Here is a 20,341-nt window from a genome sequence, read left to right as displayed (position 1 = left end):
CGCCGTTCTAGTGGTTCTAGGAAGGTAATCAGAGAGCTGCAGTGCAGCCACATCAGCCAGCCGCCATCTTGCTTCCCCCCTGTGTTCCCCCGACATTCAATTAGATAGAGTTTCCAAAGTAAATACCAGCTGCATGCTGATGACATTATGTATGAACAGGTAGCAGTCCCTCTATAATCTTCAAAAGTCGTTGTAGAATTGCTGTAGTTCTGTAGTCCTTTAGATTACTGGAATCTAGTGAAAGCTAAATGAGTAGGGGCCGAAAGAGGTACCTTTTAAGTTTTGAGGTATTGTGCTTGATTTCAAAGAGGTCAGTCAGTTCAGTTTCCGACTTTATTCGATATGTATAAAACAACCATAAAAGTATTCAAAAGCGGAACAAAAAACATTACACATGAATGATATAAAAGGTTATTAAAGATAAAGCAAGACAATGCTCCGTATACAACATAATTCCATAATAAATCATACCCAAGGCACTTAAAAATATTTAAAAAGATACATTCTCTATCTAAATTCCTGCAAGGTCATCACTAAGTTGATACATCGATAGGTTTACCTATATGAATTGTGTTTATAATAAAAAGTGCTACATTGAAACAGATCTAAATATCATTTAACTCAGACATGTATTTTAGAGCAGCTATATGCGATATATTACTTTGTGTGAGCAAAAGTGGTTTTAAATAATAACTTCTAACACTTGAATAAAAACCACAAAACAGTATAAAGTACATAGTACTTTGCTTGCTCTGGCTATCACATGGGCAAGGGGTCGAATCTAAGGGGCAAATTTTCATATTGGGTAAGGCAACTAGATGGTGAACAATTCCCAATCTAAATCTAACTAATACAAAATGATGCATAAGATTAGAAAAATACGTTAAATAATCTTGACAGCCCTCTATTGAGGTAAGTGATATATAAAACTTTACAGTTGATTTCCTTCTCTCACAGTCCAACTGGGCATCCCTTTTATGGGTCAGGAAAGTTTCTCTGATAGACAGTTTGGTAAGTGATGTTACCAATAAAGGGTTTGTCCAAAAAGGAATCTTAAATAATTTGCTGTACAAAGAATTAATATAACTTAACCAGGGTATCGCCGGTACATTGTCCAGGGGCAAACATTTTAAAATAATAACCTTAGTAAAACTCGTATTATGTTTGGACCATATGGAACGCCAAAGCAACAAGGAGAGGAATGTAACTATATCTGTGTGGTACTGTAGCCCTATCTCTCTATGAATGATCTCAGAAGAGTCTGAGGTAGGCAAAGTAAGTAGGCATTTGAGTAAACCATTTTCCTCTGTCTGAAGCACCTTACTATTATAATGGCCCCACACACCAGCCCCATATGTTGCAATACTACTAGAAGGTAGCAAATTAGAGGAAACAACTGTTTGCAGTATAGAATCTGCAATGTTATTACAGAATGGCAATGGGGCAACAGGTAGAAAATCAGCATTACTGTGGTTGCCCTTCGTAACAGAGAGGTTAGTCTAATTAGTATATCTAGGACAATAGGTTGCTCAACATTTTGGCCATTAAATTATTCAGGTTTTATTCAAGGCATCTGAGCCAACATGACTCAACTAATTTGCTAGATATCAAATTTCAATTTCAGTTCACTAATGCCCCAGAGTGGCAATCTGGCTGCTACATCTACCGGGCAATATCCTGATCATTATTTTCTGCAATTAACTGTGAAAATGCCCTTTATTTTTATTTTTTAAATAGATGTTAAATCTATCAACTAATTCTGTTGAGTACTGTGGCTTGCATATAAGAAAAGTAGTGGATGTTGCATCATTCACAAGACTGCATTGTTAATGAAACATGGTGCGCATTTGCAGCATTTTCAGCCAAGTACTGAGATAACAACACACAAAGAAGTGAGTGGAGGTAAGTCGTATCAGGGCACAATGTTCATAATGAGATCTGTAAAGCCTGCCAGATTGCCCAGAGGAAAGAAGCAGAGAAGAGCTTCAACAATTACCTGATCAATAAGAGAGTTTAAGAGTGGGAATTTTTTTTTGAGGAATGGTGGTATGTTTTTAGAAAGAATCATCAGAAATCATGAAACAGCTCTTTAAAAAAATCCATCCCTGTTGTGGAATTGTAATGGTTTTCCCTTCTGTGATCATAACACTAATATCAGGGGTACCATTACTTGAATCCATGTCACTTTGAGGAAATGGAGACACATTTCTAGACTGTCCTGTTTTCAGTGTTTATTTTTTTGTGGATTTCAGTGATGTTTTCTTAGTTTTTTCCAAGCCTTTTGAAATTAGTGCTTACCAATGTTTATTCATCTGCCTAACTCCCAAAATAGACAAAAACGGTATATTTCTAGTAATTACAAAACAATTTGTTATGAAGCACATATCTAATTTAAATGAGACTTAGTGCAGGGTATGTCTTTCCATTGGCAGTGTTTATTAGATTTCTTTGCAATCCCTCATATCACATTACCTATCCTACTCACTCTGTCAGAGATCTGTCTGGTTTACAGGACTATTAATCGATTAATAAAGTAACATTTTTATATTCAAATGTTTTAAGAAACGAATTCCCAAACACACTGGGACAGTTCACATATTCCTTACTTATTATTATGAGACTGTAGGGGTCGTCATCCCTGCCAGCAGCATAGCACCTTTTGAATGCTTTAAAATTATGAAGGTCATCAGATTAATTTGTAGCCCTGTATTCTATAACACTTCAAACATGATTGTTGAAGCTTGCTACCACTGCCTTTCTGCACTCTTTAGCTGACTACAATGCAGTTGTAATTCTGTTGTATATACATTTATAGTTGCAAAAATATCCCTGTGGCAATTGTCTCACTTTAAGTCAGTCCTGAACTTTTAACAGACATCACATTGTATTCTGGGACTTCAAAGTATGCTGTTAACATAATTATGTGTCCCAAAACCCCTGCAGTAAAGTGCAGTTGGGTAAACAGCCAACATTAGCTGGAAGCCTCACACATAACAATGGAAAACCTGCAGCTATGACTTTTGTTGATATGTGGAAAGTCTTGTGTCTATTTTCACCACTAACCCATGTGCATGGTGACAATACTTTTTCACAGGTACTTGTCAATTCAATTCAATTCTTTATTATGTTTTGGAACTCCGAGGAGATCCACATAAAAACCATACACAATACAAGACCCATTCAATGCAAGAAAGACATCTACAATGTTTACAAAAACACAGAGTAATCAGATTCACATACTACAAAAGCCCTCAATAAATAGCTAAAAAACATTTAAAAAAGTTAAAAATATTAAAACAGAAGATTTAATTTGGGGGATTATACAATACAAGTAAGAAAGAGTTAGCATTTAAAATACCCAATTGCAAACATACATATCTTAACCACTTACGCCGAAATGGGCGCAATACAGGGCATATGAAGAGAACGTGCAAGCGATCCTGGGTGGATAAGTTGCAAAAATTACAAATTGCAGGAGCACCATACCACTTTGCCAATAGATTGTTTAATAGCAACAAATCCTGTCTTAGGAGAAACCAAAATCGCCGAATGCCATGTGGTAGATTCCGGGCGACATAAGGTTGCATAGCTTTCCTAACATACGAGTCAGTAAGATGGTTAGCTCCCTTCTTAAAATAAATAGCCTCCTTGTCCATTTTAAAGCTAAGATCCCAAGATTTTAACTGTGCAGCGGAAACAATAAAAAGAGTGCTCTCTTCCAATTGGAGAAGGGCGGCCGCCTTTCTGAAAATATTAACAATTTGCGAGTACTCCTTTAAGCTGCCCAACAGTTCAACCTTCATAAGATTTCTTAATGTACCCATTTCTCCTCTAGCCAAACTAGCAACCCACCGTACTACGGCTGCTAGGCCCTGCACCCAGCTACTGCGAAGGCCATATTCAAGTCTGCAGGGTACTTGTCACTACACCTTTCATTGAATGTTTGATGCCTGGGTTGTGTGTCAGTTCATCTGGTATCAATACTGCCTTGCTAGAAAAGTGAGCTGGTATATCAAAGGGCTTTACACATTCTGCATTTGTGGGTAAATGTGATAGTACATATTGGCCAAGATTCTTATTAAGCAGCTATTTTACCATTTTGTGAAATAATTAAACACCACCAAAAGGTCATGTATTATTTTACTATTTCCAGATTCTTTAAAGTCTATGAAACAATTAGATTAGACCTAAAACATGCTGCTAACTCAGGCAGAAAAAGAAGTAGAAACCATATTTAAGTGACATCCCTGAAGAACACAACTAAAGCAGAATAATCTTACAACAGTCTCTCTTGCTGCTACCGTGTATAACAAAGTTAAACTGTGTTGGCCCCTTCAGGAAGAGATAAACATTACAGTGGAGTTTTACAATTTATAATAGGTTTAAACCATTAACAGGATAGCCTACATTTCATATGTAGTAGAAGGCTGTCTACATTTGTTGAGCTGGCTATTGCTGACCATGTATCATTAACCCATGGAATAAGTGATTTGATCTCAGTGGCATTTAGCCTAAACTTAGTATTTCTGGTTTCTGACTAGAAATCAGTGTCTCAGATGAGTTCAAGAAATACATTTGACCAGTATGCACTAGCTCAGCTAGTGGCTATCCTCTTTGACTCCCAAAGTGGAGTAAGATCCACAATTGGCAACAATACATAAATATGATTCATATAGGTGCTTCACACCTAAGAATGTTTTGTGCCTATGCATCAAATAGGAGATATTGTGTGGCAGTGCACTGCCTGGTACAGTGAAGTTATACCAGACAGGATAAAGAAGTCTAGATAAGAGGTTGGAAAAAAATCACTTCCACCTCCACAAATATGCCCCACACAGTGTTTACAATAAAGTAACCAGAAACATTTCCAAGCAGAGTTGAGGCCATGGCATGTGGATTATGAGGGGTCTGGAAGGCTCTTTTTAATCTTTCCAGTAAAAGGTCTGGAATTAACTAGTTTTTCTGGTGGTGATGATGGATTCAAAAGTATCAGTGTGGCATTAAACAAGTCCATTAAAGTCTTAAGTATTCTGTTCACTCTTGAACTCAGGAAACAAGATTCCAAAACATTGGTCAGAGAGTGGATTAACAATTTAGATGAGCCTCTAGACAGAACTTTCTAGCTATTTAGTCTGAGAAGGTGAATGTCAGTATAAAATGGCATGGTCAGGTGATTCAACCTGATTGCCTTTACAAGTGTCTGAACCCGTTCTTGAGGTATCATAGACAAAAAAGAGTTAGAAGAAGGCCTGAACAACTGTTTTCAGTATCACAGAGAATAAAGATCTAGCTAAGTATGTACACGCAGGGTGGTTTCTTATTCCATGCTGGTACTTAAATCACAAGCTCCAATTCGTTTATTAGAGTTTAGATTCAATTTTGTTGTTCAAACACATGAAGATGAATCATGTTATATGTTACAAGCTCTTTCGCCTGAAAAACATTAGATGGGCAAAGTCAACGGTGCTGTGTTCAATCAATCAAACAACACTACAACAATTATTCTGGACTCTTTCCCCTAAATCACTTGTGCAGCTGTACTGGACTGTGGGCTGTCATTGTACTAGATGCATTGTCACTGCACCCTTTGTCTCGGGCAAGTAAGGTTAATTAGGCAACATTTTTGCATCCCAAAACAATGCTATTCATATACTACGAATAAAGACTAGTGCCTCATTTAAAGTTTGACAGGCCATCAAATAGAATGGAAAATTAAGGTGTCACCTCCACTATCCTGGCAATGTCTGGCCTGCCTACAATAAAGATTATCTGTGGAACTGCATTTAGTTAATTAAAATCACTCCTGTCCTTCTGTTGAAAAAGAGAGTGACTGCTGGTCCCCCATGCTGTGACAATGTCCTAGCCTCATCATCTATTGCTTTTCTTTTCTGAAGAAAAACCTGGTGGCTAGGATCATTCATCAAAAAAAGAATAATAATAATTCTTGACAATTTTTTAACAAGCCAAATGGGTTTTCCCACTGATGGAGTTGTCACGGGGCACCTATTTAGTGAAAACTATTAGGTACGTTTTCACGATATACCACCAAATGTTGTCAGCTGTGTTGTTGCTGATCATCATCAAATGCTTTCTTTGTCTTAAGTTAACAGCTACCCTGATGACTTAAAAGATAGACCTACGGTAAAAGGACATAAGAGACAAATGAATATCTCAATAAGCTTTGGGCACAAGTTGTGTGTTTGAAAAGGGTTTGCCTGTATTGCTCAGGAGTTTGTGTTCATGCTGGCCCTGTACCCTGAGGTGACTAGCAACCTTTCAAGCATATAGCACACTTTAAGTACTTATGGTCTATAAACCATCAATATACTCTATGCAGTGCTATAGTAGCGTGCAAAGAAAGTAGCAGCACTTTTAGGAGTAGTTAAAACAAGCACATGTTGGGCTTCTGCTTTATCAGGAAGTTTTAAAATTATTGTGACCCTTAATCCTCACCTATTAACATGGACATTAATAGTGACAGAGTAAATTACCCAGGGTGACATGGCACCAGCCATTATTAGTTCTCAGCATTCAAAAAACGAATGTCTCTCTCATAAAAAAGCAATTTAGCTGGTGGGAGACTAACACGTAAAAAAATGTGAGTTCGAACTCTACATCACATTGTGGAAACCCCTTATTCGAAGTAACTGGATTAACATTATATCTTTGATAGTCACTATTCCTGTTTCGTCCATCCTCACCATCTGATTATCTTCCCCTTCTATAAAACCTTTTTCATTCATTCTATTTTTTTATTCTCTAGACTGGATAAAGAAATCCTCTCAGCAGAAATGAGTGTTTGCCTGTCAGCAGAAACTTCATCTAGTACCTTTTCAGGATGAATGGGCAATGTAGGAGTAATATTTTTGAAAAACCTTTGTTTTCCCTTGACAAATATTATGTTTGTGATAGTAGCCTTAAGCTGACAGGCTTGCATGGCCATGCCATTCCTTCAAAAAATCATGCCATATTAAAAGATAAATGTACATTATGTCCTGGCTTTTGTGACTGTATTGTTTTATATTATTTCATGTTTTCATAATAGGTCTTGTTTAAGGCTTTTGTGCCTGTTATGCATTCTATTTCTATTGTTCTATTTAAACATTAATAATTTGTTGACTTTTTTATATTAATCCATGTGTGTTTAAAATCATGTATGTCTTTTATGATCATCTGGGAAATGATTGGATAAAGATATTTTCCTTGAGATATTGAAATGTAAAATGTTAATTTACTATTTTGTTCACACCTCTAAGTCATTTAAAGTTAATGATTGTATTTGTGTTCTACTCTCATGGACATTTCTCACTTGTTCAAGATTCACCAGACTGCATCAAGTGCCCAGAAGACCAATGGTCGAGCGAGAAGCGAGATCAATGCATCCCCAAATCTGTTGAGTTTCTTTCCTTCCAAGAGCCCTTGGGTTACATCTTCGTATCTGTGGCAATAGTTAGTGCCTTGGTTCCAATTGTGATCCTAATCATCTTCTTCAAATATCGAGAGACTCCAATAGTTAAAGCCAACAATCGGACTCTGAGCTGCCTTCTTCTCGTGGCCTTGTCACTCTGTCTTCTTAGCACATACCTCTTCCTAGGACACCCCACAGACATCACTTGTATGCTCCGGCAGGTTACCTTCAGCATCCTCTTTGTCATGTGTGTGTCTTGCTTATTGGCCAAGACTGTCTTGGTGCTGATGGCATTTGGAGCCACTTACCCAAACACCATCCTCAGAAGTGGGTTTGGTCCTAAGGTACCAGCCATAATAGTTTTTACTTGCACATTTGTACAGATTCTGATATGTGTTGCCTGGTTGGCCTCATCTCCTCCTCACGCTCAACAGAATATGAAATCCCTGATTGGGAAGGTGGTGATTGAGTGCAATGAAGGCTCCCCTCACGCCTTTTGGTGTGTTCTGGGATATATGGGTCTCTTGGCTCTTGCTTGTTTCCTGGTTGCGTTTCAAGCTAGAAAGTTGCCTGATAGCTTCAATGAGGCCCAGCTCATCACATTCAGCATGGTGACCTTCTTAACCGTCTGGACTCTGTTCCTTCCAGCCTACCAAAACACGAAAGGGAAGTACATGGTTGCCGTGGAGGTCTTCACTATCATCTCCTCCTCAATGGGTATCGTAGTTTGCATATTTCTTCCCAAGTGTTACATCATATTGATCCGGCCTGATCTGAACAACAGAAATCACATGAAGGGTAAGCAAAGTCGTTGAGACCATGGAACCAAAGGCATCCAGTCAAGGATAGAATAAAAAATGGAGAAGAATGGGCAACTTCAGAAAAGACACTCGCTTATTTCTAGACATCTCATTGAACAGTCTGCTTGAGGCTGAATATATTGCATATCTTTTGTGCCTAGAATTGGTAAACATTGAAAATCCAAAAGGTTACAGAAAAGGGCTGTAAATGTACCCTGTTAAAATGATTGATTTATTCCTTGACTAATTTGAATGAATAGTCATGTTGCACCATGGGCCCTGCACTATGAGTGTGTATGCTCTTCTCTGTTCTTTATTGGTATGTATAGTTTAAAAAGTGTAGCACATGTAGATTCTAAGAGTGAATTCACACAGTTGCAAAAGTACATTTCTCATCACATCAAGCCCCTAGGTCTACATTTCCGATGATACGCAGTGATGATGCACTAATGGGCTGCATTAACCTTGACTTTGTGCAGAACATAGGCCCATGATCCGGTTGTGCTTTGACTCTGCAGGACCTGCAGCATCCTAATGCTCCTCAATTTGAACTCAATAATCAATTCCACACAAGTAAGCAAGATGGCATACCACTTCATTAAAACAACATACTGCATCCATGAGAAGTAATCACTTGTTTCTTTAATAGAAACACACATATTCGTTTTGTTCTGAAACGTTAGTGGCAACAGGCTCCAAACATTTTGATTATCTCCTTCAGGATCCCCTGGTCTTTCCTGAGCAAAGCTACTTAACCTACTGTTTGCAGACCCCTGGGGATCCAGAATCCTACATTGAGGATGTGTGGACTGCTTAGAAAATTAAATACTATTAACAGATTAATTAAGTGTATATAAAAACAAGAAAAATTGAAAATGAATGTTTTTCCAAATTGTAAAGGAATTTGTATTCGGAGACTAGAAATTAAGCCAGTATCCTTAAATTAATTTGTGTGATCAGTGCAAGTGCATCATATAGAATACAGTATGGACTTTAGGTGGCCTCAATTGAATTTAGAAAAGCTTCGCTCTTCCAATTAAAATAAACATTTTGATTACTTTGTTTGTTTGTGAATTTAATAAAATATTTCTTCATAAATGTATTTGTTTAATGGATGCTTGTTTTTATATTTGTGTGTATTGTACAGTTCAAATCATTGAACTTGCTTAGGCCGGGGTCCTTGTATTCCAATAATTATTCAGTGATGGTCCCCACAATCCAGTAATATTTATATGACAGTCCTCAGGAGTCAAATGTTTAGGAGCCACTGCCATACAGCATATATTGGCTTTTTTTAAAAGGAACAGTCACAATTCAAGGATGTGTTTTTTTTCCAATTCGTCAACATTTAAAAACATTTAACACCCTTAACATTAGTCTCTTCCCTTTCCTTTTATAGAATAAAATCTTAGAACTATATAAGTGATGTACCCTACGCTGGGCTACCCATTTGTCCATGTTCCACCTACAAAAACATCTCGGTTTGGTCTATGTTCCTCCTTAGTCCACTATTGGCAAAGATCATGTGACAGGTATGACCACCCATTTGAGAAATTGGGTTGTTGGTCGACTGGGGTGTGAACTGGAGGTTCCTGAGAAGGGAGTGTCATCATCAGATTGCCTTGGGTCAAAGCTGTGATGAAGATTTCTATTTTCAGACTGAGTTTCTGAAATGGAAGTTAAAAAAATGACTGAAGGAGGATGAGGAAGAGAGCTGAAGCTAAAGACAGTTAAACGATGCTGGATTGGATGCCTCTTTGGCGAAGCACTGCTGAAAAGGATTTGCTGCTGTGGATAGGAATATAGCAGGAGAAGCTGTAAAGCCAATCCAAGAAGTTTGGTCCCAGTTTCATACCTGTTCTCAGAGCAATTTTGTGTCAACATTTGTCTATGTCCTCAGTTTTGGATTTTTGGCCATCTGGGCAAATTTAGCACCACTTCCATGGGGCCAGGACTGGAGGGGCACCACTTGGAGGGTTATGACTCACTCAGGCTTGGTTCAAGTGTTTTCTCAAGATGGAGGTAGTCATTTGTATCTCTATGGATCTGAATAGTAGGGCAGCAAACTAGCCAATGCAAGTTACTCTAGAGGTCTGTAACAGATGAAGGTCCTGTCCTTGTACCCAGGCAGAAGGCAGCAAGACAGAAGGGTAACAGGGCAGCAATCTAGCAGTGCAGCAGTCCTTCAGAGCCGCAATCTAGCAGAGTTGCTTTCCTTGCACCAGCACAGGAGTCCTTTTTTTCCTGGCAGGGTATCCCCAGGTATAGAAGTGTACTGAAGAGTTGGTACCTGAGATCCTACTTTTATACCCTAGGGTCCTGGTTCTGGGAGATAGGAGAAGCTTTTAGACACTGGTGTTTAAGTGCATGGAATGTCCTGCCTCTCCTGCCTCCAAGCTGACGCCAGTGACAATGTGGGGTCATTAGGCTCTTTTTATGGAGGCACAGCATACCCAATTAAGTTACAAGTGGGGCTGAGCTCAGCTCCGCCCCTTGTGCTGACAGTAGATGGTCCTTTGAGGCGCACCTAACCCCTCTATTGTATGACTGTCTGGGAGGAATTCATAAAGTCTGTCAATTACACCCAGTCATGTGACCCAAGGCAAACTATAGTAAAAAAGGGGCTAAGGGCAGAAAAATGCCAACTTTCTAAAACTGTTATTTGCAAAAATGTGATGAAAAGTCTCACTTTACCATTTAAAGTGTTTATTATTACAATTTGACAGACACCAAATCTGATATAGAGAGGGTACTGTATGCATCTATATAATTAAACATATGAGTATATTCTGAAAAAAGGGAGTAAGAACAATATAGTGTATTGCTCATAGTATTTACAGAAAAATAGAAAGTGTAATAAGATTTGCCCAGAGCGTCCATCACAGGCACAAAGGATAAAATCAAGATTGTTTTAGAAGACAAGGAGAAAACAAAACAGGTACTGCACTGTACCCACTCTTAAATGGAAAAGAAGGTAACGCTCCCAGCGGCCCATATGCTTAGTGTAATAGCTAGCCTGTTGGCGATCATACTCAATGTTCAAGAACCTGGCTACACTAGGTTTAATAGTCTCCTTAACAAGTCTGTCCTCCCTATAAGACCTGTATAGGGCTGCCCGAAGGTCTCTCTTCCTTATGCTGTAAACTCACAAAGGCTATCAAAGACATGACTATAATTAATTCTTCACAGACTAGCTCTCACTGCTTCTAGCCATAGGATATCCATGCCCCTCTCACATTGGAGGCAATCTATTATGATATCTCTAGTAAGGGATGCAGCTTTGTTCTTCCATGTGGCTAGCCAAAATAGAGCTGGGCATTGTACTTGCAATTGTAATTGTGAATACACTTATATAGCGCATGGCTACCCGGAGGCATCCCAGCGCTAACAGTGGGAGCGAAGTGGGGTCTCTTAGTTGGGAAAAAGATGTGTTTTCAAAGCTTTTCGAAATCGAAAATGGTTGGGTTCAAATCGAAGGGAAAGAGGAAGTGCATACCAGAGTCTGGAGGCATTGGCCGAGAAAGATCGACCACCGCTTCTGGCCTTACGAATCCTAGGAATAATGGCGAGGTTCTGATTTTCCTTAACTGCGACGGGAGCAGACTCAGTGGATTGAGTTGTAAAAGAGTTGCGATCATGGTTGGTAAAGCTACCAGTAGTAGGAGCAGAGTTGCTGTTGGCCAAAATGTGTGTAGACTCGCGACTAGTGACAGCATAGTCAGACACACCCACACAACCAGGGTATGACTGTGATACCTCATGGCCCAGTGGTAATCTGCTTTCATTCATTGGTAAATATGCTAACCACCCTCTCCAACATGCTATCAATGGTGGTGGGCCTGTTTGTTTCCCCATAACCACTAGATCATAAATAGGTGCTTTCACCTTGTTCTATAGATGCTAGTCCAGATGTAAGAGAGGGGTCCCAGCCCAACCTCTGCCAGCCACTGACGGTAGCAGAAGGGTTGCGTGAGAGAAGTACAGCGTTTGAGGAACCGGGAGGGCAGGCTTCCCCTCCTGCGCCGGAAGAAGAGGAATGCGAGGAATGCTGGGGGTCCTAGTCCCACCCCAGCCTGTTGGCTATGTAAGGTGAGTGTGGTGTATAGGGGCCTAGGACGGCCCTTCAATGAATCCCGTGCTGCAGGAGAGAAGTACAGCCTTTGAGACACCGGCAGGACTGGCTCCGCCTCCAGTGCTGGAAGAAGAGGAATGCAAGGAAGGCTGGGGGATCAAGTCCCACCCAGCATGGTGTCTATGGAAGGTGAGCGCTGTGTGTAGGTGCCTCGGACAGTCCTTCAATGAAGGAGGTAGGACAAAGATGTTTGAGGGATGAGTATCTGGATATTCTTTCATGGAATGTTCTGGGCTTGACTCATAAATTGGAGGACGTAGACTTTCTAAAATTCATCAACAATTATGCTATATGTTTTTTTCAGGTAACTTGGTCTCTTTCTGAAATGGCGTAAGTGGGTTGTTGAAGTGCATAGAAACAGCTAAACGCCCAACAAAGGGGTGACAGATGGGGGGGCTCATAACATGTAGGATAAATTGTGAGGTAAAGGATATGGTTAGGAAATCCCCCCTAATGTGTGTGCAATGAGGCCAACAGTGGCCACTAAAGAAGGTAGTACTGTTGATATTTTAAAGTACATATTCCCCCTGGGTGGTCACCCACAATACAAGGAGAATTTTGATGAATAAGTGATATAGGGAGAGCTAAGGTGGACACCCATTTGGTGATGATTTGTGGGGATTGTAACACTGAGCCGACTGACGAAGTTCTTAATGAAGTATTACAGGCTGAGAGGTAGGGAAAACATCTACTAAAGGGAAGTACTTCTCAACTTTTCTCATTACTCATTAGTCGTGTGTTTGAATGAACGCCCTCCTTCTGATAGTCCAAACAAGACAAGGTGTAGTAATGGCAAAAGGACATATTTGATTGACTACATCCTAGTTAATTTAGAACTTTGGAGAATGGTAGTTGTGAAGAGAGTGGAGAGTGACCAGGATCCCCTTCTAGTTAGAATCAAGACTACAGCTATTCATGAAATGAAATGAAATATTGGCAAGAGTTTGGGCAACAGCATGGGCAGGAGCATGGACCTGAGACCATACCCCAGAATAATAGAAAGAGTATTTGATGGGAAGAAAGAGAAATATCTAAATGAAATCACCCTATTAAATGCTATAACGGCCGACATCTAACCTGCTTCTCCGATGCCTAATGATACGGAGGGGACTATTTACAAGTCCCTATTGCCACAGGAACGTTACTTTTAGTGATGTTCCTGCAGTGGTATGTGCTTTGCCTTATTTACAAGGCCGCATCCAGCCACTTAACATGGCTTAAGGCCGCCTTGTAAATATAGCCCCCTTTCACACTATACTTAGTGTGTAGGGGAGGGCAATGTATGTTAAGGTGAGCGTTCCAACTTAACAACCATTGATTTTTAGGCTGCCGCATATTTACAAGGCTGGCATCAATATGGGGCAGCGCCAACATTAAGACCAGGGAAAACCTGGCCTTAAACAGGAGCATTGAGGAGAACTGTTTAATGTCATTTTTGCTGTTTGCATGTGTGCTGCATTGTGCAGCACACATAGAAACGGCAAAACTTAAAGGCCTTTGATTGTTTATGTGCAGGAAGGGGACCTTTTCTGCACATAAACAATCTTCCCCTCAACGAAGACACGATTGCACTGTTGTGCAAGGGTGCCTGAGTTGGTGCTAGGCTGCTAAATTTAGCTACAGCACATGGGAAAATGCAGGGCTGCACCACATTGTTGTAAATATGGGGCAGGCCTGCTTTTCTGAAGTGGCAGAGCGCAGCGTTCAGCCAAGGAAGCTAACGTCACGCTCCGCCACTTGTCTATTAAATATACTCCAAATTCCGAATTGTATGACAGGATGTGTGCTTGTGCCTTTACGTTTTAGCTTTTTCTTAAATGATGAAGTTGACCACCTACAGGAAAATGCTATTGATATCTCTATAATAGCTGGCTATAAGGTTCCACTTCTCCTATTTGTAGACAGTGACATTCTATCGTCCCAAACAGAGAACTCATTGCATCGGCTGGCTAACAGCTTTACTGATTATTGTAATGGGAAGGCCCTTACCATCAATAGCAGTAAAACTAAAGTCATGGCACTAGGATCATTTCCAGGAAGGAGAAAGTTCTTAATAAAGAACAACTGCAATGAGGGTGTAAACTTAGCTGGAAGGTCCAGATATTGAAGGCTAAAAAACACCTTCTACAGACCTCTGGGCGGTATTAAAATTCAGGCAAAAAGCAGGTGATTGTTGCTTTAGTACCATACTCCAGATCTATTTGCACAAAGCGGTATCAGCTGTGATTTATCAGGCTGAGATTTGGGAGTATGACAACTTCAATTTTCTGCAAGTGGTAGAGAACTATTTTTTGAGGGCTCAGTTAAGGCTAGTACCTGGTACTCCCTTGTTAGCACTCTAGCACACCATATGGAACTTGAATGAATGAATGATGCACATTTATAGAGCACAAGGGTACTAAGCAAGAGTGTCCAGCTGCTAAATGTTTCCATCTAACAGATCACACGATTACCCCTACCCCTGGTATAACCAAGTTTTAAGAGGTTTCCTGAAGACACCCAGATCAGTAGTAGATCTGAAAGTGAACAGGAGTCATTTCCAAGCGTGGGCTCCCGGGAGCCTGAAGGAACTTCCTACCAACCTGGCTATGCTTATTCTCAGGAGGCAGGCCAGGCCCATGGAGGATGACCTCAGAGATCTGCCCAGCATGTAGTGGCTAACTCTTTTCCAGAGATACCTAGTGGCCCTACCATGAAGGGCTTAGGAGAACAGTACCAGGGCCTTAAATTTGATCCTTTTACGGTGGGGAACCTTTATAATGCCTTCAGGTGCAGGGACATATGAGTCCTGGGCTTCAACAAAAGAACCAGTCTGGCAGCAGCATTGTGCACCACCTGCAAGAGCTGGAGGAGGTAATCTGGGAGGCCAAGGTACAAGATATTGACCAGTCTGGAAGTAACCAGTGCCTGGACCATGGTTTTCATGGTGTCCAATGAGAGAAGTGGAAGGTATTTCGTCAACATACGTAAAAGGCCACAGCAGATGCCGACTACAGACTGGACTTGAGATCACATAGAGAGAGCACTGTCGATATAAATGCCCAGATGTGTTTCTGTGGTTTGCACTAAGAGAGGAAGAGAGATCTTGTCAGGCCCCCAACGTCTCCACTCTCCCCCGAATGGGGTGCCAAAAAAGAAGATTTCTCATTTCTCTGAATTACATTTCAATTGGTTCCTCCTAAGACAACTGAAAACCCTAGTAAGGCACAATCTGATATTATCACCAACAAAGCCAGCTTCCTTATCACAGGTGAAGATCAACTGAATATCATCATCATATGATATTATTTTTGCCCCACAAGCTTCCGCAACTGGAGCAAGGTGCAACATGTATATGTTAAAAGGCAAGGGGCTCAATACAGATCTCTGTGGGACCCTCACTTTCAAGCTAGGAATGGAGGAAGCTAAAGGATGGGTTCCCTTCCTGCACATAAACAATCAGAAATGGTGTTTTACAAATTCTATGTGTGCTGCATTAGCACTGATCCAGCGCTCCTACTAAAATTCTGTATAAGTGATGTCACCATCCACCACCAGACTTACCAATCAATACCAGGCCCATAGAAACAACAGAGCAGCTGAATCATGAGGCGAATGAATCTAATATGTTGTTGTTATTAAACATTTTACAATAAACAAGACCAGCTTGTCATTTTAAAAGTTTATTTTAGAATTCTTAAAATTGCATAAACTTTATTAGCTCTTTATTAATATCAAACATTTATTTTATTTAATCAATTTATTGCATTAATCATTGGCTCAAAATCTGGCAGTTCAACATTGTATGAAATAATGAATTAAAGAAAACACAACCCTAAACCCTAAGTTAGCTTTCTGACCTAAAAAGGAAAAATAAATGAATAAACAGTTGAATGCTTACAAGTCCATGGGAAATCGGACAGCACTTCACCCTCAGGAAACAGTCAGCCCCGTTCCCTTCAAGAGGCCCAATTTTTATACCCTATTTGCTCGCTAATCTAACTAAATGTAATTATTTAAACAAACTTCAGCACCCTGATTGGTTGGTGACTGTCAGACCACCAGAATCACTCCTTCCAGGAAGAAAACGTCATTGCATTATTGTTCATTCTCATGGAGTGACAGCGACTTCCGAGCGTATTGCAACATTTTAAAAGTTGCCTTTCTGACTTCCACCAAAGCTCGGCAGAATCATGCCTGTCACTTCCTCGGCCTTGTAAAAAGAACATCTAGAGCAGTTCGTGAATAAGTTCCATGAGCCACAGTCTTTTCAGAGGTGAAGCACAAAAACATAATTCCATGGAAAGTTTCCAAGATGACTGCATATGGCTCCAACTCTGCTCACGTACAGGCCAACCAACTTTTCTTCAGAACCAGAACCAAAGCTAGGCCTTAAACCACACTCGGGCTAGTATTTAAACAAACACAAAAAGAGTGATTAATTCAGGTAAAACAAGCCCTTCTGTTACCCACCCGACCATTGCTAATAATTAACCCACTAATAAATGACATCTAGCAGAAGCAAACAAATAAAGCAGCACATAAAATATCTACCATTCTTCATAAAGTCCAGCTTTATGTTTCTGAAAGAGTAAAAAGATGATTAAATGATACACAGACAGACAATCACAACATAAGACAAACATATAAGCACATATAATAAAGCACATGCCATGAATGATCAGCCGCATAATAATAGTGACAAAGACAAAAGGACAAACATGACAAACAAAACAATATTAATCATGTGTTACAAAACAGACTTGCATTTGCAACAAGAGCACATGTTATTAGTTCCCGCGTGTTCATGTGTGGTGCAAACTTAATCTAGGTTGAGTTAATTAAACAAATCATGCAACAGCTCATTAATTGATTAGTTCATGTTATAGGGAAATGAATCCACGAGTCAGAATAAAATAATTTCTGAAGCTCGCTTCATCAACTCCCTCATCTGGTGATTTTAGAATCACCAAACAACACCCAAAAATGTCAGGAAATTTTCACCCACATTTGGAGACTACACACATTGGATTCTCTCGATATTAGTCTCCCTAAACCCCTGTTTCTGCTGTCTGGTCATCTCTTTCAAACTGAACCCTTCGCATTTCTTCTAACTCATATTCCTTCTCTTGTTCCTTTCTGAGTTTATAGATCCTTCTCTTTTCTTTCTGATGCTTTCTTCTCTTGTGAATCAAACAGCTAATTTTTAGCAGCATTATCACTATGATGATGACAATTACTGGATAGAGCACTTTGCCAATGATTAAGCTACCAACTTCCGAAAACCATTCTTTGATAGCCTCCATTCTTTTTCCAATTCTTTCAGTGAAACCCTCTTCTTCCATGGGTTCTATTTCCTCATGAAATTTCATAATGTTTTTAACAAGCAACTCTATATCCCGACTTTTGTCAGGTATATAAGTACAGCAATGTTGGACATGTAAGACCCCACAAACTCCTCCCTCTTTTGCAAGCAGAATGTCTAGAGCAAGACGATTCTGCATAACCATGCTTCTGGTAGCAACAGATTCTTTGCTAACCAATTGAAAACCACTTGCAGTATCTGTTGACAATCTATCTACAATTGTAGAAACTTTTCTGATTTTGATTGAGTTCATAGTAATTCCCACCATAGGAATAACAGCACCAAAGATGTCTCCCAGGATTTCTGAAAAACTTTCTCTTTTGTACCTATTCAAATTCAAATGTTCACCAAATTCAAAAGTACCTTTTTCATTTCTGTCAACATGAACATTTTTTGGAAAGACCAGGCCAAGATAACATGTCCCGTACCAGTGGTGTGGGAGGCTAAAATATGCTTTATTACCACAGATAAAATAAATCCCAGGAAAAATTGGATCCTTACCACCTTTAAAACCCCATCCCCCTATAATACGATAAGTATCTTCACATTGACTAGCACCCACAAAAAAATTATCATATAACGTATTATCTCGCCTAATACAAAATTTACCACTAACTGGTTCATCAATGTGAATTGCAGTATTAGTATTAACACCATTTAGTTTGGCGTCCCCCATCTGCCAGTATTTAGATTTAGCATGCTTAAGCATTTCATTTCTCTTGTAAACAGCCCTTCTCTCCTCAACCATGTTCAGGAAAGTCTTTTCTTCAGCTCTCATTTTGCATGTTAGATTATTTCTTTAGGCATATTCATAGTTGAGCTCATTAGTAACTAAAAAGAATTCCCTCATCTGCTTCGCAGGCCTAACTTTGTTTAAGCTATTTACAACTTTGAGATTTGCAAAAACCTCATCAAAGTCTGAGTAATAATACTCCAGACGACCAGTTTCATAAAACAGGCTAGCAATCACACTGCAAGTAATGCCATAAGTGAGAGGTAACATATTATGAGTCACCCCTCTGAAACAGAAGCAGGCAATTTTACACAGACATAACAATCCTTAACATTCATTACTTTAACATATTCAGATAAAAGCCTTGAAAATGAATTGCTTGAGAAATCTCCAATAGACCTATCTTGATGTGTCTCTGGATCATGCTCAATAACTCTGCTAGACTTGCCAGCATGTTTCTCATGTTTAGGCTCAACCTTACTGGTTATATTAGTCTTAGATTTTTGCTTATTAACATCAAAAGGATAGACCACAGCTAAAATTAACCAAAGTAGAATTAATAATATCACACAAATTGAAGTCATTTTACAGCATCTCTTAAGAATCGAACACCTAGAAGTATCTGATCAAGGCATTCTAAAAATTAACAAAAAATTTAAAATGTGAGTAAACTACAAACTATACCCCCCCTTTTAATTTTTTTTTTTTTTTTTAGAAATAAAACCCTAAACAGCTTTTCTTCGACCTTGTGTCACAAAATATGTGCTCTCCAACTAAACAGCTTTTCTTCGACCTAAAGTCACCTAACAAATTTTCTTCAGCCTTATGCCAGGAAATTTAACCCAAAATCACCTAACAAACTTTCTTCAGCCTTATGCCAGGAAACAAAACCCTTATCTAGATTTTAACAATTTCAATCCTTGTCACTGAGTTCTAAATCTTCCTGACTACTGCTTTCCACTTCAACAATTGGTGGAATGATAATATAGGTCCACTCTGGGGACTTATATTTCTGATTTGGTTTTATTACTCTTTTTGTCTTTTGAGTGATTACCTCAATTTTCTTATTTTCGTTTTTCTTTTCAAGTTCATCTCCCTGACTTGATACCTCATTAATCTGCTCTTTTGATTTTTTCACCAATTTGAATTTCAAATTGTCTTCAGGCCAAATGTCTCCTTTTCTCAAGACTTTTTTCTTTGGCACACATTCATTACATTCAGCTTTCCAAGCTCTTTTTCTGAATTTTCTTATTTCAGATTCTTCATCACTTTCATCAGTATCTGTATCTGAGACTTCAAATCTGTACCTAGGAACTTCTTTACTCGGCAGCTTCACTCCATTAGAAACAATACCTTTACTGGTACTTGGTAATTCTTCTTCTTCTTCAGGAATCACCTTCAGCTTCCCAGTTTCAGGCTTTTTGCTCTTGATCACAGAGTTACTTTTTCGCCTTTCAATACTCTGGCTCAGATTTTCGTCTCGCTCAGAATCTTCTGCTTCTTCTGAATCTCCTTTTTCTTTTAGAGACTCTTTTTCAAGAAGATCATCATCATCAACACCTCGATCTCCAGTTTCGATACTCAGATCTTCTTCATTCAAGTTCTGACTCTCATCTAGATTCTCTTGATGTTGATTTTCTTGTTGATCATCAGACTCAGGATCTTCTGGGTCTCCCTCTGAATCTGAATCAGCTGTTGTGTCGCTGTCTTCATCAGGATTTTCAGGAGGTGGCACACAAATCGTATGGCTTGCATGAATCCACCTTTTTAGTCCCTTGCACTTTACTGCATTTGTTGTAACTAAAATTATCTGTCTTGCTTTCTGCCACCTTGGGACTAAACTATTTCTTCTTCGATGAACTTTGGTCCTTACCCAGTCTCCGGGTAACAAATCATGAGCTTGGGCTTTCTCCTTTGAGATTAC

The 20,341-nt window shown here is 39.4% G+C and overlaps 1 protein-coding gene across 1 annotated transcript in view; it reads left to right on the top strand.

Moving 5' to 3' along the window:
* LOC147678074 (vomeronasal type-2 receptor 26-like) overlaps positions 1-8,322 on the top strand; it is a 43,133-nt gene extending 34,811 nt beyond the window's left edge. The window contains exon 3 of the mRNA XM_086945620.1: positions 7,319-8,322. Within this exon, the coding sequence (XP_086801746.1) occupies positions 7,319-8,223 (905 nt within the window). The 3' untranslated portion in view covers positions 8,224-8,322. The remainder of the gene's footprint in view (positions 1-7,318) is intronic.
* Positions 8,323-20,341: the final 12,019 nt, after the last annotated feature.

This window comes from Lissotriton vulgaris, chromosome 12, assembly GCF_964263255.1.
Source record: "Lissotriton vulgaris chromosome 12, aLisVul1.2, whole genome shotgun sequence".
NCBI lineage: Eukaryota > Metazoa > Chordata > Amphibia > Caudata > Salamandridae > Lissotriton > Lissotriton vulgaris.
The sequence above is the reverse complement of the archived record's forward strand: the minus strand, read 5'-3'. Positions and strand labels throughout refer to the sequence as shown.